Source organism: Notechis scutatus, chromosome 4 (genome assembly GCF_049901735.1).
Source record: "Notechis scutatus isolate UNSWTSFEM ecotype Mainland chromosome 4, rNotScu1.2, whole genome shotgun sequence".
NCBI lineage: Eukaryota > Metazoa > Chordata > Lepidosauria > Squamata > Elapidae > Notechis > Notechis scutatus.
This window is the reverse complement of record NC_142012.1, coordinates 137,679,795-137,700,829: the sequence shown is the minus strand read 5'-3', so window position 1 is coordinate 137,700,829 and position 21,035 is coordinate 137,679,795. Positions and strand designations below refer to the sequence as shown.

At 37.9% G+C, this 21,035-nt stretch overlaps 1 protein-coding gene across 3 annotated transcripts in view; it reads right to left on the bottom strand.

The window, feature by feature from the left end:
• DAW1 (dynein assembly factor with WD repeats 1) overlaps positions 1-21,035 on the bottom strand; it is a 28,594-nt gene that overhangs the window by 3,782 nt on the left and 3,777 nt on the right. For 2 of the 3 annotated variants that reach the window (XM_087965087.1, XM_087965088.1), the window contains 9 exons: positions 20,466-20,607; positions 13,303-13,361; positions 9,299-9,421; positions 8,941-9,040; positions 6,871-6,978; positions 6,036-6,142; positions 3,673-3,775; positions 2,757-2,871; positions 566-642 (listed from right to left, as the gene is read on the bottom strand). In XM_087965087.1, the coding sequence (XP_087821213.1) occupies positions 566-642; positions 2,757-2,871; positions 3,673-3,775; positions 6,036-6,142; positions 6,871-6,978; positions 8,941-9,040; positions 9,299-9,421; positions 13,303-13,361; positions 20,466-20,607 (934 nt within the window). Of the gene's footprint in view, positions 1-565; positions 643-2,756; positions 2,872-3,672; positions 3,776-6,035; positions 6,143-6,870; positions 6,979-8,940; positions 9,041-9,298; positions 9,422-13,302; positions 13,362-20,465; positions 20,712-21,035 lie in introns of all 3 variants that reach the window. The other variant, XM_087965089.1, reaches the window with a different exon arrangement.

The window sequence follows — 21,035 nt, the reverse complement described above, 5'->3', positions numbered from 1 at the left end:
ATTATTCGCAACATTGCTTTGAACAACCTCTCTTTGTTTTGAATATATAGCTTAAGCATAAATCTATTAATGTATACACGACAGGAAAGGAATTTAAAAGCATGATCAATTTGAAAGCATTATTGGAAGACTCAAGAATGATTAAAATTGTAGAGATTGGTAGAAAGGCAGTTAAAGGTATGTGCAAGTAATTGCTACATTACTTTCTAAATGGATGATGATGATGATGACAACTTATATACTATCTTTTACCCCACAGGGTGCTCTATCTCAATGAAATGTGCAAATTATTAACTGATGGTGCTTAATTTCTATTGCATTATACCCACGTGACCTGACATTCAAATAACTAGACAATAACAACTTGAGTGCCCTGAGAGCTATTGCCTCCTCCTATAGTTAGAGACACAACTAAATAAAACTATATTTAGAATACAAAGACAAAGAAAAAACATTTCTTGGTCATATTCAAATAGAAAAATATTTTATGAAAAATAAACAGAACTGCCAAAATTTGAGCTAGAACAGCAGTATGAAAGTATTTAAAACATTTAAAACATTTTACCTTTGAAATTTCTCCTGTATGCCCTTCAAGTTTTGCCACACATTTTTTTGTTTCTGCATCATATACTCTTGCTGATCCTTTGGTTAAAAAAAGGAGAAGAAGCTAAATAGCTTAATTACATTTTTGCTAAATATTAATAAATTCAAATAAAATTCTGGTATAGATAGAAGTTATACACTTCTATTTATGACTATACTGTTCTAAACATGTTTATTTGCAAATAGTATCATTCACTCTAGGGGAACTTACTTCTAAGTAACATACATGGTCTAGAGAGCCCCCAATGCTCTCTAATCATTGAAAGAAACAGGTTGCAATGCAAATAAATAAAAGTATGATTGCTTTAAAAGGTGTGGTTATAAGTGACTTTGAAATTTCTGAAGTTCTTTTGTTGATTAAATTTATTTCACAAAAGTATGATAAAATATGTACTCAAATGTTATATCCTTATGAGAAATATTCCTTTGAGATGATTAGATAATTCAATAATTGAAAATGACATGAGCATATGAATACCCCTAGACATTAAATATCTATGAAGATTCTCAGTCATCAAGGTCACAGTTGTCCCAAAGGTGCTTTTTCAAGAGGCAACTGGACTTTCATGTTTTTCTTTGAAGACAAGGAATAATGGATGGAAACTGAACAAGGAGAGATTTAACCTGGAAATAAGGAGAAACTTTCTGACAGTGAGAACAATTAACCAATGGAACGGCTTGCCCTAAGAAGTTGTGGGAGCACCATCACTTGAGACTATCAAGAAGGGATTGGATTCCATCTGTCAGAAATGGTGTAAGGATCTCTTGTTTGGGCAGAGAGTTGGATTAGATGATCTCACAAGGCCTCTTCCAACTCTGATTATCTGTTTTCTGTTATAAGACGTTTCACTTCCCATCCAAGAAGCTTTTTCAGCTCTGATAGGATGCTGGGGAATGGAAGGATTTATATTCCTAGCAGACAGATGGTAATTTGCACTCTTTTCAAGCAGTGGTTGCCAACCGGTGGGCCGTGGCCCACTGGTGGGCTGTGAGAAAATGTTGGTGGGCCGCAGAGAAATCTCATCCCCGGAGCACCCCCACAAAGCAATTAATCCAGGCTGCGCAGAAACACAGGGCTGTGCCGCCCACATGGCCCGCAGGAACCCTCCCCACCCACTCACTCCTTACCCTGTAAACTTGCCTGCTAAATTGCTATTTTTCCTTTTTCCAACCATCATATGTTCTGCTGTGCCAGGAGATTTAGATTAGCTAGGAAGCAGGAAATGGTTGGATTTCTTGCTTTCTAGCTAGTCTTTTGATCTTCGGCTCAGCACAGCCAAACCTCCCTTAGGACTGAAGGTCTGCTTGCAAGCAAATTAAGTGCAGACTCACAGCAAGCAAATTTGAGAGACTGAGCTAGCTGATGGCAGATAGATAGATCACTGAATGATTCTGTGAGCAACTCAGTCTGCCTGCTTTGCCTGATTTTGGGTAAAAGTTGCTCTTTTTTTAATAAAAAAATCAATATTTACATGCATGGTGTGTTGTGAGTTAATTTTGTGAGTTTGCTTGCAAGCAAATTTTATGTGACAGACTGAGCTAGCTGATGGCAGATAGATAGATCTCTGAATGAATCTGTGATTCTGTGAGCAATTCAATCTGCCTGCTTTGCCTGATTTTGGGTAAAAGTTGTTCTTTTTTTATTAAAAAATCAATATTTATATAAATATTTATAATATTTACATACAAGCCATGCCCAGCCAGTCACATGACCACCAAGCCACACCCACAAATTAGGCCATGCCCACAGAACCGATTAGTGGTCCCTGGGATCTAAAATTATGGGTTTGGTGGTCCCTGAGGTCCAAAGGGTTGGCGACTCCTGTTTTAGAGAGTCATTGGAGGCTACTTAGACGTTTGTATGTGTCCTCAGGGTCACCTGAGTAGTGCAAATGAGAGTGGAGCCTTCTTGGAACAGATGAAAGGACTGTGTTGTGGAGCTGTGCTTTCTGCAGGATGTTTTTTGCCCTGTGTCCCTTCACTGTTGAACATAGGTGCAGGCTGTGGGAATGAGTCTGTGTGTTGTCTGTATCTCAAACTTAGCAATTTGCAGACTACAGGGCTATAGGAATCATTTGCACTTCAGTTTGAGAGGAATACCTTCTGACAGAATGTAAAACCATTTTAGTTTTTCAGAACTCCTCTTCACCTACCATCAGCTGAGGCACTTGCAATACGCTGGCCAGTATAATCAAAACAAACATCTAATACTTCATCATCATGGCCTGTTAAGGTTGCCACCCGCTTGCCTGTCAAAGCATTCCAAAGCTGCAATGTGGAGGGAAAGCATTAAACAACACACACAAATAAATTGAGGCAATCAAAAACATTATCTTTTTATGTTATACTGGACTTTCATTGCAAGTATAGCTAGCCTTTAAACTTTTTCTTTAAAAAAAAAACATAGAGCTAGTGTAAAGCAGAGTAAAAATAGTTTCTGTGACAATGTAAATTAGACATTTATTGAAATAATTTTTAAGGCAAGATGTTCTTTTACAGAATTGTTTGGGACAGATTTAGTTTGCCAGATTTCAATATATAGTTGTTTCTTTTCCAACCAGGTTAATATGTAGTGTATCATTCTTGTTGCTGTTCCTATTCGGTTTACATATGTTCAGAAATCACTTGGTGTGGTATTTCTAGAATTTAGTCTTTGAACTAAAAGTGTGACAATTATGTTACTAAATGGCTGAACAAAAACCTGACCCATAGGCTTCCAGTACTGTATAGTCAATATGATCATGCCTATATCTTTAATATCTATATCCCATATCTTATAATTGAGGCTCTGGCTGAAACATACCATTCTCCAAAGTTCTAGGACATCTGGCTCATATCTCTGATTGTTTCTATTAGAGTGTAACAGTTTATATGCTTTTAGCATATAACCTGAACTATGATTCTTATAAAATTATATGCAGGAAGCAATATTCCATTGCTTGGATTTACATCTCAGAAATCCAAAGAAGACATAGCCAACTGAATCTTTTTGCTGGATCAAATGTTTTAGGGGAATAAATAAACCTTTTCAAATAAAAATTTATTATAACCTACAATACACTATTGTACCATGCATGTTTTGTCCATAGATCCAGTGACGATCAGAGTACAATCCCAGTTGAATTGTGCGCTACTTATTTCTGCACGATGGCCTATTAAAGTATGCATTCTCCTGATGGGAAAGAAAATAAATGTCAAATTAAATGGTAATTTAAATTGATATATATGATTCACAGACATCCTAGGAAAAAGTTAGAAAAATGCTACAGATAGTGCTATCCTTGATATGTTTATTTAATAAGTATCACAAGAAGAAAAAGTTATACCCCAATAAATATGCACAAAAATGCAACCCTGGTGTTAAAATATGGTGTTTTTTTTTCTCTAAAAGCTTACACAGTAAAACCTAATGAGTGGTTTGCATTGTATTTATTTTCTAAATGCATATCAACATTTTACTTTATAAAAATATGGAAAATTAGTTTTAAAATGTACAAGGTTGCATAGTAAATATATTGTATAAGCCAAAGAGACTATAATTTCTCCATTAGGGGCCATAACAATTAACTAAAGATCATTACTGTTAGTTTGGCAAAATGATAACACACTTTCTATCACTTCAGCTTTGGTTAGGTGATGCTATGAAAACACTCTATGCCTTACAGGGGAAATGGACCCAGTTGGCTTGTGTTAAGTCTGAATACATTACACTTTAAGAGGCAAGCATTTCAATTTTGAAGTTTATCAGTTCTTGAATTACATTGCACTTTAGTGATATTCTTTTTATTAAAGAATAACCCTAGAAAGCCTCTTTGATATAATGGTTAAGGAGCCAGGCAAGACACCAGGAGACTGTGAATTCTAGTCCTGCCTTAGGCATGAAACCAGTTGGGTGACCTTGAACCAATCACTGTCTCCCAGCCCCAAAAAGGAACGGCTAAGACACTTCTGAAAATCCTTGCCAAGAAAACTGCAAGACATTTCCAGGCAAAATTTGCCAAGAAAACTGCAAGACTTTTCCAGGCAGCTGTTGGGATTCAATTCTGATTCAAAGGCACAAAAAGAAAAAAAAAATCCATAACTCCATAGCAAGTATTCTTTTAAGCCCCATGTCCAGGAAGATAATGCAACTTATATTTGCATAATATAAATAGATAATATAATAATTATAATAAAATAGTAATAATAATAATAATAATAATAATAATAATAATAATAATAATAATAATAATAATAATAATAATAATAATAATAATAATGAAATATTTGTAGCTCAGGGCTGAAATGAGGGAGGCCTTGGTGTTCTCTGAGCTTGGCTGTTTTCTTGCAGATGTTTCATTAACTGGTAGCATTATCAGCGCCGTTTTCTAAAATCAGAGAATGCAGGGAAACCAAATGGTGGGGCAATCAGATCTAGGCTACAAATGTACAGGCAATCATGAATTTTCTATATCTCTTTACTGCAATCTCATTGTGGCTAGATTTTTGTAGTCCAGATCTTGATACAGCACACGTTCCAAAATAGTCAAGGAGAAAAGGAAGTATTGGTGGTAAGAATAATATTCTGGATTTGACAATTTACTACTTATAAGGCTGACCAAGTATAATTGACACGTTACCTATATGATTCTTTATACATGTAGTTACTTTCTACAAAGGCTGAAGAGTTCTTCTGAGATTTTGGATAGCACTAACCACTGATGGACTTTTCAACACAATATAAAGACATTCTTGCACTACAATTATATATTCACTTTCCAAAAGCTACTTCAAATGTAGAATATGAAACAATATAAATATTTTAAATAATTCAAATAACTAAAGTTGCATCACACGTTCTCCAAAATGCCTAACTTATGTAACATACTGGCATATTAACTGGTTAATTTTTGCTATGGAATCTCATAGTGAAATAATATACCTAGTTTTCATCTTTTGGAATTCAAAGTTTTATTTGTTTCAAATATAGAAAACATGTAAGCAAAACATAATAGTGTTATAATATAGATATGAAAGACTTGGGAGTTTATGGAAACATCTGGACATCAACTTGTGCTTGTTAAACTCGCTGACACAAGCTAGAGTCTGCCTTAAAGATTACCAGATAATCCTATATTATTTGGGCAATCTCTGGTTTTCAGTTTATATTTGTCATGCACCTACGTACACTGGAAAATTGAGAAACCAAATAAAACCACAGATCATTGTTTTTACATCATACTATGCCATAATGCATCCAGAAATCCAACTGCAAACAATAATCTGAAAATATGAAAATCTGTCTTGAAATTAAAAAAAAAAGCTCTTTCATTGACACTACTGCATAATGCATTAAACAAAAATGTATACAGAGCACATTGTGAGTTATATAATCCTAGCCTGTACAAAGCAGGATTTCTGTAAAACATAATATAAAAGATATAAAATAGTACCTGCCCGTGCTAACATCCCATACTGCAACTGTATGATCAAAAGAACCTGTGATTATTTTGTCTCCTGTGGTGTTAAACGATAATGCAATTATCTCTGCAGAATGTCCCTACATTTTTATAAAAAAGAGATTTTCATAGAATTATTTATATGTATATATATTAGAAAGAGAGAGTAGTACAAGCATTTTTTCAGACATGAAATGAGGTAAAAGTAAATCAATGTAAAGGAAATTGGTAGTACTGAAACCTGAGTGAAAACATAAGTCACTGGCTTGTTATGACATACTAGAATTATAGTTCATAAAGCCTAACTGAAGTGTATGCATGGGACAAACAATACAAAAAGCGTGGGAAACGGGCAAAATAGGAAGTGGAAGTGGGCTGGGAAAATTTGGTTTAAGATAGGTTATGGATCTCATTTGGTGAATCAGATTATCTCTAATTAACATGAATAATTCTAAAAAGGAATAGGCAATTGCTACCAAATACAAGCAGATGGAAGATATGTAGTGGGCCATTAGAACAAAAGTGGTAGAAATGACTTATAAAATGACTTGGACCCCTTGCCTGCTTTCCCATTGACTTTGCTCAAAAAGCTGGTAGGGAAGGTTGCAAATGCCAATCATGTGACCACAGTTCTGTGAGATATTATAATCACAAGCTGGGTGCCTGAGTGCCCAGATTTTAATTACATATCTGCAGGGTGCTACAATGGCCAAAACTTCATGGACCAATTTTTCAGTGCTGCTTTAACTTTCTTTCAATAAGTTTTATTTCATTGAAAACATAAGAAAGCATACTAAGACTGCTAGAACTATAAGTAATTGCAACCCACTGTTAATCTGACTACTTCTTCTCCATTCTGTATGTCCCATAGTCTAGCCGTAGTATCCATGCTTCCTGTTGCAACTAGTGTGCTTTGAAGATTAAATGACAAGCAAACCTGTAAGATAAAAGAGAGAAAGCAGATCTTTTTAGAAATTCTTAGCTTTCCTAACTTCCTTGCTGTCAGGCAGGTGATAGCACAACAGAATGCAATTCCTGCTGATCTATGCCTTATTGGTTGCACAGGATTGTAAATGGTAACAAGAATATGGATCTGAGCCTAAAAATTCTCAGCCATCCAGTCTTGGAAGGCTTGAGTCTGAGCTTGTTCCTCTCCAACCAGATCTGCCCAGCCTCTAGAGGGTATAGCTTCCTGCTCCTGCCAACACAAACTAGAACTGGCCAGGAGAAAGGAGGACCATTATAACACAGTGACTCCAAATCTCAAATCCTGCAGTCAGTCCAAAACAATAGCATGCTCAACAGTACCAAAACCCACTGAAAGGTGAATGAGCACAAGGATGGATACATCACCCCATCTCAGGTCAACCAAAGGTCACAAGTAATGCAGTCTCCATACTGAAACTCAGCATGAAACCTAACTAAAATGGATGCAGGTAATCGCTTCATTAAGTATTCTCAGGAACTGCAGTCCAATCACCTTTTATCATTACTAGAAACCTATAATGCCTATAATGATTGAAAAGTACTGTGTTAAAGACGAAGGAATTATCTCTGTTCTCAAAGAAGCTGATATCAGAGAATGGATGCTTCACTTCCTGGACAGTTATAATAATCCAGGAAGAGGCTAGATCTAATAAGGAAGTGACCGAACTTCGAAGTGTCCTGGAAACCTTATCAGGAGTCACTTATGCTAGATAGAGTCTACACAAATGTATATTCTCCATCTACTTTGTTCTTTTCAAATTTCTGGGAGGAAATTAAATCATGAAATACCCTGCAAACTGTAGTTCTGTTGTTTACAATGAGTACCTGAATTCTAAAATCTAGAATTTTAAAAAGGAAATAACTGCTGAATGAGTTTTTCTTAACAAATGAAGGCACATAAAGAACATATATACAGTATTTACAACCCAGAAGAATATATCTAATGAAGTAGACTGTGATCCATGAAAGCTTACATAACAATTAATTCCACAAGATCCTTAATTATTTTTATTACTTCCTTGGAATTAGGAAAAGTTTTACTGGTTGGCATAAGATTGCAACTAATCCAAAAATACAAATATATTCTTAATTTATCCCTAGCTAACAAATTATTGTATAAAATCTATTTCAGAGTATTTATGAGAAAACAACATACATTAATATTAATTACTGATCTAATTTTGGTAAGATGTAGTGAATATAGTCACTTCTCATGTTATGACAGTTGTGACCATTCACAAATATAAGTGGTGACAAAAGATTCATTTTCTGACCAATGCTTGCAACCAAATTCCAAGTGCCTATCAACAAAAGTCTTCCCTATGCAACTGATTAAGTTCTGGTCAGTTTCAGGAAGTAGTAGTAACCAATGCAGGTTTCTAATCAAGTAATTAAAGTCTTGAACTTGTTAATTTATGGCACTTAGGGATATGCTGTTCTGCAGAGAGAAGCAGCTCAAGAGGAAACAGCTTGTTTAAGCAATCTCTCCACTCTGCAAAGGATCAAAAATGGGGGGAGGGGGGAATTCATCTGAATGACATGGCAGTAACCAATGATCTTTGCAATCTCTCTTTCCCTCTTCCTCTCTCTCTGTCATATGTTAACTGAACAACGATTTTGCTTTAAAAAAAAATTGCTGGAATGGATTGCAGTCACTAAATGACAAGCGGGTGTATACAACAATGATTGAAGAGGTTTGTAAGAATTGAAATTGCTTCCTGTTAGAAAAGGAAATGTTCAAGTCTAAAATGTGTTGCATTCTAACTTACAACTTTCTGAGCTTGAAGCAAGTCATGTCACATTCGGAACACATGCAATGGGATTGGAACAACTCATTTTAAAGTCAAGCTGTTTTACTCATTTCTGTTCTATATATACAGTTGTTAAGTGCAACCAAAACTCTTGTACTTACAATTTCTGCAGTATGTCCTCTAAAAGTATAATAGCATTTTCCTGTGTCTACACTCCATAATTTGCAGGTCTTATCAAATGATCCAGTAGCAATCTTGTCACTAAATAAATAGAAAAATGTTATTGTTCTAATTATTAATTCCAAATATTTGTTGATTTAACTTATATAGTGCCAAATCCTGTAAGACCCCTAGCAACTAACAGCATTGCATCAAACAGAAGAGGAAACCAAAATAAAATTCAATGCAGATAATTAAAACTGGGGTATAAAAACAAGCCTTTCAACATAAGTTTGCAACATAACTTAGATTTGAAGACATACATGACATGTATATTTAGGATTTTGAAAAGTTACATACCCATAAGGATTATTGAAAGCAATTGCATACACCACATTTCTGTGGCCTTCCAGAGAACGTAACTCTTCTCCTGTTGCCGTATCCCACAGTTTGCATGTTCGGTCATAACTTCCAGTGATAAAGCTACAACAAACAAGTCTATTTTATGTTTTCAGACCCAATTGTTCTCATCCACAATTAACCCACTTCTGACTGAATTCAATGGCTATTAATCATTCTCATTCTCATATTTTTTCTTTAAGTAATGTTGTATTGGCAAAGATCATAACAAATCTAAACATTTATAACTCCAGGTTTGTTGAGAAGATTGCATGGCCTCTATTGATGTTGTAACAATAAGTCTGAGCCCAGTAAGTCTAAGTATGGATATTTCAAAACTCCTTTCCCAGAAGCCCTCTGAGTTTACATACTCTGGCCTATCTTCTTGCCTTAGTATACAAAGTTTGCTGTTACTGTTGCCTATCTTCAAGAGACATGTTATTAACTGGCATATGGAGTACATAGACATCTCAAAGGCTAGACACGCAACTGACAAATACAGAGGAGGAGAAAATAATGATAAAAATAAATAAAATATATAGCTCTATCTCCTAGGACAGTGGTCGCCAACCGGTGGGCCACGGCTCACTGGTGGGCTGTGAGAAAATTTTGGTGGGCTGCAGAGAAATCTCACCCCCAGAGCACCCCCACAAAGCAATTAATCCAGGCTGCGCAGAAACACAAGGCTGCGCCGCCCACATGGCCCATGAGAACCCTCCCCACCTATTCACTCCTTACCCAGTAAACTTGCCTGCTAAATTGCTATTTTTCCTTTTTCCGACCATCATCTGTTTTGCTGTGCCGGGAGATTTAGATTAGCTAGGAAGCAGGGAATGGTTGGATTTCTTGCTTTCTAGCTAGTCTTTAGATCTTCGGCTCTGCTTTTAAGTACAGCCGAACCTCCCTTAGGACTGAAGGTTTGCTTGCAAGCAAATTCAGTGCAGACTCACAGTGCAAGCAAATTTGAGACTGAGCTAGCCGATGGCAGATAGATAGATCACTGAATGATTCTGTGAGCAACTCAATCTGTCTGCTTTGCCTGATTTTGGGAAAAAGTTGTTCTTTTTTAATAAAAAAATCAATATTTACATACATGGTGTGTTGTGAGTTAATTTTGTGAGTTTGCTTGCAAGCAAATTTTATGTGACAGACTGAGCTAGCTGATGGGTGATAGATAGATCTCTGAATGAATCTGTGATTCTGTGAGCAACTCAATCTGCCTGCCTGCTTTGCCTAATTTTGGGTAAAAGTTGTTCTTTTTATACAAAAAAATCAATATTTATATAAATATTTATAATATTTACATACAAGCCATGCCCAGCCAGTCACATGACCACCAAGCCACACCCACAAATTAGGCCACAGCCACAGAACCAGTTAGTGGTCCCTGTTTTAGTTAGTTTACTTTTATTGTCATTGCACCTCATACAATGAAATCAAACACCATCTTCAGTGTACATCATGACCATGAAAATAAACACACACATCCTTCACCCTTCACACATTGAACCGGAAACCCCCGACACCGCACCAACACTGCACTATACAGTAGAATTCAAAAAAAACTACTGCCCTGGGATAGAAACTGTTTTTCAGCCTATTTGTCCTTGTTTTTATTATTCTGTACCGTCTGCCAGATGGTAATAGTTCAAAAAAAGGGTTTCCAGGATGAGATGGATCTTTGAAAATGTTTTGAACTTTCTTAAGACAGCGGGAGCTATAAAGCTCTTCCAAAGAGGGGAGAGGGCAACTAATGATTTTCTGGGCAATGACATTAACCCTCTAGAGTGCTTTCCTATCTGTCACTGTGCAATTGGCAAACCATACAGAGGTGCAGTATGTTAAAGTGCTCTCTATGGTGCAGAGGTAGAAGGTCACCAGCAGTTTCTCATTCAGTTGTTGTTTTCTGAGAAGCCTCAGGTAGTATAATCTCTGCTGGGCCCTTTTGACTGCAATGTGGGCACCCCAGCTCAGGTCCTCTTTTAGGGTAACACCCAGAAACTTAAAACTGGCCACTTGCTCCACTCGGTCTCCATTGATAAGCAAGGGCTGGATGTCTGGTCTGTTCATTCTATCATCCACTATAAGCTCCTTTCTTATTGGTGTTGAGGACCAAGTTGTTGTCTCCACACCACGAAAGCAACTGGTCCACCTCATCTTGGTAGGCAGACTCATCCCCCCCGGACATAAGTCTCACCGCTGTTGTATCATCTGAAAATTTAGCAATAGTATTACTAACGTGAGTGGGAATGCAGTAATGCACATAAAGAGTATAGAGTAAGGTACTCAACACACAACCCTGTGGTGTACCAGTGTTAAAAATAAGGGCTAAAGAGGTATGATTACCTAATCTGACCCTCTGTGAGTGGCCAGACAGGAAATCCATAATCCAAAGGCAGATTGAATTAGAAAGCCCAAGGTCCAGAAGTTTAGACACTAGTCTATGTGGAAGAATTGTGTTAAACGGAGAACTAAAATCCTCAAAAAGCATCCTCACATCGCCCCCGCTGTTCTAGATAAGTCAAAGCAGTATGAAGAGTGATAGCTATAGGTGTCCTCTGTAGTCTATTTTTTCTGTATGCAAACTGGTGTTTATCAAATGTATGCGGAAGACCAGAAATGATGTGCCGGCAGACCAATTTCTCAAAGCACTTAATGATGATAGGAGTGAGTGCCACTGGTCTGTAATCGTTGAGGTTATTGATAGGGAACTTTTGGCAGCGGAACAATGGTGGAAGCCTTCAAACAAGATGGAATAGTGGACTGGGATCTAAAATTGAAATAGTTCCTGGAATCTAAAATTATGAGTTTGGTGGTCCCTGAGGTCCAAAAGGTTGGTGACCCCTGTCCTAGGATGATAGCAAGAGATGTGTGACTAGGGAGATCAGTCCTTTTACTCTAGAGAAAGATCAATCTCTTAGGTGTTAAATAAAAGGTATTTATTAAAAATGGAAAAAATATAATGTAAAACTTCTTTTTGCTTCCTTTTAGGAATCACATATAAAACAATCAGTACTGAAGAACTTAACACACAATGCTTCTAAAAATCACTCATAGCATCATAAATTTTCCACATAAGACTTAAGAAGGAAAATTAGGATTATAGACAGATACAACACAATCCTAAATTTAGAGAAATTTTGTTTTGTCAAGTTCTAAGACACATTAACAGCACTCAATTTACTGAGCATGTACATCTGTTTCCTCCTTTTTTCTGGGAGTTTTGACTTGGATTTTTTTTAAAAAACCAACACATTTTCCTTCAGAATAGGGAGAGGCTAGGAAGCATGTCCTACTGTGACACACTCACGACTTACTAGTTATGAAGTATTACTAGTAAGCAATTGAAAAATGTCAAGGGCTTTTGTGTATCTTTGTATTTTTGAATTGTTGAATAATGATACAATCTTATATATGTCTAGTAGGACGTCCTAAAGAAATAATTATTTGCCGCCTTAATAGCTTTGCAATCTAAAACCTGGATTTTGGTGGCAATTTGCTATTACATAAATATTAATAAAACATTCACCACAGTATAAGTGAACTGCAAAAAGAATAAATTTAGCATTGGGACATGCTTTTCAAATATTAACATTAATGGTTTTAAATATCATCTCAGTGAATGACATTTTTAAAATGGTAGATTTGTGTTACATTATTAATTAGCAGCATTTCAAGGAATGGATAGGAAAAACAATACTGGCTAAGAAAAAGAAAAAAGTTGTATCCTATGTTTATTCAATATCATTTTGCTATCTATTTTGTCTAAAACATTTTAACTGAGGGTTTTTGCTATTGCTGTAGTTTTGGGCTTTCATACCCTACTGACTTCAATCAACTTTCTTTAGTTAAAACAATAGAATGGGAAAACATGGATTGTTAAATGTACCAAATCCAATTTAAATTTAGGCATACCATTCCATTTAGATTACTTACTTTTAATTTAACTACATATCCAAACTTACCAAGAACCAGATTTGTTAAAGGCAACGTTGGTAAGTGGCAATATATGTGCTCGAAGTACCTGAAATTACAAAAAACAGCAGTGACATTTCTTTATATTTATGTACATTTTGCCTTCATAAATCCAGTTCCATAAATATATATTTTGAATTATGTAACTTGTTTCAAACAAAATTAAATGTTTTACTGATTTAAGTGCTTATTGATTTCAATGGCAGTCATTTAAGTATATACTTCACTTGAATTAAATGAGGACTTGGCTAGGTTATGCTTAATTAAGTTAAATCACTATGCCATAACAGCATGCTCTAACAACACTCAAATGTCAATCAAGTTATGCTACAGCATCTTGCTACTAAGCTCAGCATGCGTACACACACATACACACACACACACACACACATCACCCAGGAAACAGCTAAGACACTGCCATTTCATACCCATCTCGTGTCTCCATTAAGAGGTGTTATTGACAGATACAAGGTGATATGAAGTGAAAATAGAAAACTAGTCTTATTTACACTTCTCTGTTCTTGACAAATTAGTGTCCAATGAATATATTTGCACGTCATTCCTTACTGAACTGTGGGGAGGGATAGCCCCTATTTTTATCAATATGGAGGACATCTTTTGAAGCAGAACTTTTATTTTATTTCATTTAACTACATTCTGTATCTTGCTTTCATGGGACAAAATGCATATAAGTGACTTAGGGGTTGGGGTTTTAAAATAAATAAATAAAAGTTAAATTTGGATAATTGTTTTTCTGCTGCCAGATCGACTGTTGAAAGATCATGTCACTTATAATAATGTTATCTTCACTGCCTGGTTTTGAATTATCTTATCAAAAGAAAAGGCCCTGAAAGAATAAAGGCAATGTTCAAAGCTCTCTGAAATTTTTTTTAAAAATTGTTCAAAAAGTTAAATTAAGTTAAAAGAATGAAAAGTTAGGATATGATTAACAGAACATGAAAGAGTCAAGCATTGTTACCCCTCATTGAACAAACAAAATCTAAGGAAAGTTTTTGAAAAACTTTGTATCCAATGTAGAAAGCTAGCATCACCCCTCTCCTAGAAGAATGAAATATTTTAGGAAATATTAAAAAAGCAGAATATTGTACCTCCCTAGATGAGAAAAGGAGAAACATACTCTTGGAAAGCAGCCCCCACCTTTGTTAATAATCTCAGAAAGACTGGGCCATCTTATCTACATGACAAAAGACTGGGCCAGCTTATCTACAAAACAAAAGACATTCAGGACATAATAGGATTACCTCTCTCACTCAAGACCAGGACAAAGCCATTAAGACATAATAGGAATTGTCCAACACCCTTTCAGAACACAACCTTCTTCATTACATCATCACCCAGCAAGATTCAACCAAGCCTGGGACTCAAGACAACCTACAAAGTTAAACCCTGCCTGGCCCCACGGGAGTCTGACAACCAATCAGAATACATACCCTTGCCACAATTACAAGAAGCAAAATTCAAAGCCCAAGAGAGGGTATAAATCTCTCCCTCTCTCACCCATGTGCTCAATTGCCCAGGACCTCAAACCATGTGGTCCTGTCCACCATTAAACCATCTTACCAAATAGCGTCCATGTTTCCAGTGTCTTTTTCCCCACTTGGGACTGAACCCTGATGGACATTATTTCCAACACCAACTTATTCCACCTGATTTTTTTTAACCAATGAGAGAACCATGATTCCTCAAACAGCTATTAATGCTTTTCTACAAACATCAATTTAGCCAAGTATATATTTCATACTAGGGTATATATCTGTGAGAGAATCAGCAAGGGAAAAAAAACTTTTTAAGTCATAGCAGCCTAGTATTGTTAATGTTACATTGTAAAATAAGACTTAAAATTATATTTTTGCATCCCATTTAAGAACAGGCATGACCATCAACTAGGATTCTAGACAGAACAAAATCTTCCTGAATGAAAAATAGGCCTGCTTTATACTCATATTTAAAATAAGAAAATATTCATATTTTTGGCAATTAAATGTAGAACACACCTAAGCCCTACCCTTAATTGATGATCTGTAGATTTTTTTTGTATTGCATTGGTGATAATGGTAAAGTTTTTCCCCCCCTGCAATTTACAACTTAGATGAATAATCCAATAATCAATTTTTCTATTCAACTGCCTGAAATATCTTATTCTAGTACAAGTAGTATACAGTAATTGTTTTTATGCATCTTTCCTTTGCATATACCCTGTAATCATAACTTAGCTCAAATATACTTTTATATACTGTAGTAATTTTTAACTCAGTATTCTTAAAGTACATTTGTTTTACCTACCGTATTTGCCGGCGTATAAGACGACTTTTTTGCCCTGAAAAACATGCCTCCAAGTGGGGGGTCGTCTTATACGCCGGTAAATACGTTGTCACCGGTGCAAGAGCGATGGGGGCGGGCTCCGCAACTTGCGAAGCCCCTTCAAGCCCAGCCGGAGTCTCTTCCTCCTCCCTCCTCCCCCACCCACCCCCCACCCTCCGCCCGGCTCGGGCGCTATGCGAGGCCAATCTGGAAGTGGGGTGGGGGTGGAGCGGGAGGGTCTCTGGCGGGGCCGCTTCGCCCAGCCAGCCCCGAGCCGCTTCGCCCAGCCAGCCCCGAGCCGCGTAATGGCCCGGGGAGTGGGAGGGAGAAGGTGGTGGGGGTGGACTGTGGCGCCCCTCCTTCTGGGCAGCGGGGCGGGGGCGGCAATTTGCTCCTCCCGCTTCTCCCTCCCTCTTTGAAAGACCGGGAGGGCTGTGCTTGGGGCGGGGGGTTTCCTCGGGAAGTTCCTGATGGGACCCTGCTGGGCAGGGCCACCCGGCTCCCGAGCTGCTTTCCAGGGTCCCCTTGGGAAGAAAAGGGTCCGTGAGCGGTGGAAGAAGGCGAGGACCTCCTCCCACCCCGTCCCGTCCCACCCTCCTCTTGTCCCCTCCTCACTTAAGAGAGAAAGATCCGCCTCCCCTGCACCGAGCTGCCACCCGGCGCCGCGTCTCCCGGCCAGCGCGCGCTTGCGACTTGGGAACCGGCCAAGTGACTTTAAAACCGAGCGGAGGCCAGAGATAGCCGGAATTACCCTCCACACCACACACACACACACACACACACACAGAGAGAGAGAGAGAGAGTTGGCAGCTGTCTATCCCCCACCCTTGGAGTCCCGATGCACGCACGCGGGGGCTGTCACAAAGAAAGGGAGAGGAATTGAGTGCCAGCCTGAGAAAGGCGAAGCTGCCTCTCTAAAGCATTTTGGTGGCTTTGTAAGTTTGGGGGAAAGGGGTGGGGGTGTCAATCAAGAATTATATCCAGAATACCCCAAGTGTTACAACTTACCGTATTTGCCGGCGTATGAGATGACTTTTTTGCCCTGAAAAACATGCCTCCAAGTGGGGGGGTCGTCTTATACGGCGAGTATATAACAAACTCTATATTTTGAGTGGAAATGTTGGGGGGTCGTCTTATACGCCCAGTCGTCTTATACGCCGGCAAATACGGTACATTTCTTGCTGACAACAGATGCCAACAATTTGCATTGATTAGTGCCATATATATCATGGCAGAGTCCAGTCACAGCATTTTAGGGTACCGTATTTATCGGCGTATAACACGCACAGGCGTATAACACGCATCTTCATTTTAAGGGGGAAATTTCAGGAAAAAAAATTTAAAAATTCTGCCTGCCTGCCTTAGTTTCTGGTTGTTTGGGAGCAGCTTCGGCTGAGAATAATAACTATTCGCCTCTTTTACTCAGCCAAGCTGTTCCGATTCAACCATTAACGAAGGCAGGCAGGCAGGCAGAACGGAGCACTGCGGGCGGGCGGGCGGGCGGGGGGGGGGGGGGAGAGGCGACAGGAAAAGCCCCCCCGCTTCTTTGAAGCAGTTTCTTCCTGTGCTGGTGGAGGAGCGAGAGAGCAACTGAGAGAGCTGACCCAGAGAGAAGGACAGGCTTCGGTTGCTTCCTCCCTCCCCTTCTTTCATTTGTGTCCTTGATCCCCGATCCCAGCAGCATTCACCGAAGGCTTCTTAACATTATATCGGCGCATAACACGCATACATCATTTGCCCCCTATTTTCAGGGGGAAAAAAGTGCGTGTTATACGCCGATAAATACGGTAATTAATAGCATTTTAAGATAAAAGAAATCTAGGGACATTTATATAAGAAATATTATATATATATATATATATATATATATATATATATATATATATATATATATATATATATATATATAGTTGTAGCGACGTATCGGCAGAATCTCATCTGCCATCATCAGGCTTCTGTATTGTGTCCGTCTGTGAGTCAGACTTTTACAGTGGTTTCAGATTTAAATTTGGGGCAGCCTATTGCTGTGCCAGAATGGTTTTTTCTTCATCCTGATTGGTTGGGAGTCTTGGTCTGTGTTTATTGGTCTCGGAGTTTGCTGTGTTCTGCTTGATTGGTGTCTCTAATATCTTCTGTCTGTTTTTTGGCTCTTTTTGTATCTTGATTGGCTGGCAGCATTGTGTTACTTTATTGGAGGCCTTTAGTGCAGCTTGGCTTCGGGTAAATGGACGGCTATCATTAGTTAGGAAGGTGGGTTTCATCTGGGTGCCTGGTTGGGGTGTGTTTGAGCTGGAGGTATCAGGGGGATCTGTTTGTGCCCAGGTGTTATATATATATATATATATATATATATATATATATATATATATATATATATATATATATATATATATATGAAATATCTCTAGTACACATTCGATTCCAGTTGTTAATGCTTTATGGATCATAATACATCACTCACCCATTTAACCACTTAGTTTAACATAGCAAAGATATGAACAGCAGGCACTACAACTTATTTTCAAATTACATTGTCTCCCACTTCCAATCTTCCTTTGGGCTGAGGTGTCTTGAAAGCATATGCCCTTCAGAGACTACTATGGCTGAAATCCACTATTAGTCCATTTAGAATAGCTCAACACTGCCATCTAGCTTTGTCAATGAGATATTGCAATTTCAGAAAAGGACAGAAATAGACCATTTATAAAATAGAAATGCCCTTAAATCTTTGATATATTTATTATTATTATTATTCCACCCTTTGAAAATATTTGGTCAACAAAAGGTAGAGAACATGCTTAATATTCCTGCTTGCTATTTTCCCCCACAACAATAACCTTGTGAGGTATGTTTGGGATGAGAGACTGACCCAGTGTCACCTAATTGGCTTTCATTCCTAAGGGAGCCTAGGAACTCAGTCTCCTAGTTTTTAGGCTGGCATCTTAACTGCTACATCACACTGGCACTCTATATAGTTTGCTTAATTTTCAGTTTTACAAGAAAACAGAAATAATTCATCATTGTCTTTTTTCATGATTTTCCATAAAATTTAATCATGGGATTTTATAATCTTGGGATTTTAAGGTGATTTCCTATTGAAATATTAAGCAGGACTGTTTTTTAAAAATTGCCTAGATGTTGTCATCTTACCCAATAACTTAGCCTTCTAAATTATTTCATTGTTTAATAAATCTACTCATGCTAATTGCCTTGAATAGCCAAGGGTCTAGGGCGGGGGTTTCAAACTGGTGGCCCATGGGCTGGATGCGTCACACACAGGCCATGCCCACCCCAACTCCATGAATGGGGAAAATGTCATGAAACATCACGTAACAGCAATGATATGATGCGGTGAGTTTAACACCCTTGGTTTAGGTCTTTAACTTCTAAAAAAGCCCAATGTATTGTAATCATTTTTCTTCACCTTAATGCAGGAATACATTTTTTCCAGTCATACAGTGTTTGACTGACATAACAGAGAAACATTTCGGTGTGCAATAAGTGAGACCAGGACAATAGCTAATTTTCTTTCCCTTTTTGTTTACATATAATGAAAATGAAAAACAACTGATAAATTTATTCTGAAATCATTTGTTTCCTTTTATCACATTAAAAAAATTCATAGTAACAGAAGGCATGCTGGAGATATCATTGGCCAGGGATCTGCTATGGCAGGGGTCCTCAACCGCACGGTCCGCGGACCGTACCGGGCCGCGGAACAAGCCTTACTGGGTCGCTGGTTGCTGGGCGCCGCCATCTTTTTGGTAAAAGCGCTTCTGGTGAGCTTTTCCTGGTAGAAAGCTCACGGAAGCGCTGTTTCGCCATAAAAGATGGCGGCGCCAGCGCTGGTGAGCTTTTCCGGTAGAAAGCCATTTCTACCCGAAAAGCTCACCAGAAGCGCTGGCGCCGCTTATCTTTTATGACGAAACAGCGCTCGTGACGCCACCGAAGCGCCTTTTTCGCCATAAAAGATGGCGGCGCCAGTAGTTGACGCCGGTACCGGGCGCGCGCCCAGCTGATGTCGGAACCGGGTCGCAGCGCCGAAAAGGTTGGGGATCCCTGTGCTATGGGATCTGCTACATGCCTTCTCTGCTATGGTGCCCACCTTATGAACTTCCTTTTCTCCAAAATTACATTGACCCTCACCCCTTTTGACATTCCTTAAAGTCCTCAATACCTGGTTATGTGGAGCTCCCATGGAACTGGAGACTTGGCTAGATGGTTCCACTGTTGAAGGGGAGATTTCTTATTCACCCTCCATTTTAATCATATTTTGGATTTTTAAAGATATTATTAGGATTTTTCAAATTTGTAGTCATTGTTTTATATTTTTCATCTATTGCTGTGTACCACCCAAAGTCGCATCAGTGAGAAGAGTGGCTAAATAGATTAGACAGACAGAGACAGATAGACAGACAGACAGAGAGAGACAAAGAGAGACAGAGACAGAAAGACAATCTTTTGGAGGCATCTGTTGGCCATGGCCAAGACTTTCCAGCCTCAGACTATTTCTCTATGGCTTAGCGGATCACAGAACTATAGCTGAAATTTTGATATATATTTTTTGGAATGAAAATGAAAGAATCAAAGATTACATACCTATATTGATATTGATATCCACCCACAAAAAATAGAAAATAAAGCATCAAGTAAGTTTTGCAGTGAAGTGTTGCAATGCAGCTTAACGTTTTAAGTAGAGTGCTGATGTTCGCTTCTCCATTTTATTTTGTTTCCTCATATTGGCACTCACAAACAGAAAGATAGGAAACAATATTTCAAAATATAAAGATTCTTTATTGCATGACTAAAAAAAATACCTCATGACTCTTACCTTAAAAAGATAGAACTTGTGGTCCACTTGTCCTAGCTTCTCTTGTAATCGTAGAATTAAATGTACAACCTGGTCTTTCCGTGACTGTGTGATGAGAGGCTCTGCTTTTCTAATATCTTCTACTAAGGCTTCTACATCAGTTCTAAAGTACATTTTAAAACACAGTTTTCATCTTCTGACAAACAAACATTTAATAATTATCAACATCCATCATGCCAGTGTTGGCTTCTCTGGGAATGATGGAAGCTGCAGTAAATAATTTAAAAATTGAAGTCACCTGAAGAATTATACGGTAACACCCAGATAATAATCACAAATTTGAAGTTGAATCAGACATGCTTGTTTAACATATAAAATATTTCAGTAGTTTACAAAATATAAATATAAAAGTTATTATATGAATTATGTATAGCTGCAATATTTTACAGCATTCACTCAACTGTTTAGCAATCTGATCAGTGAAACATTATTTCTAAATTTAAATAATGTGTCAGACTCCACATATGATAATATGACGGTGGTAGTGAAGAATTCTATAGCGCAGTCTTAAAAATTTGTCTTTAGGATTTA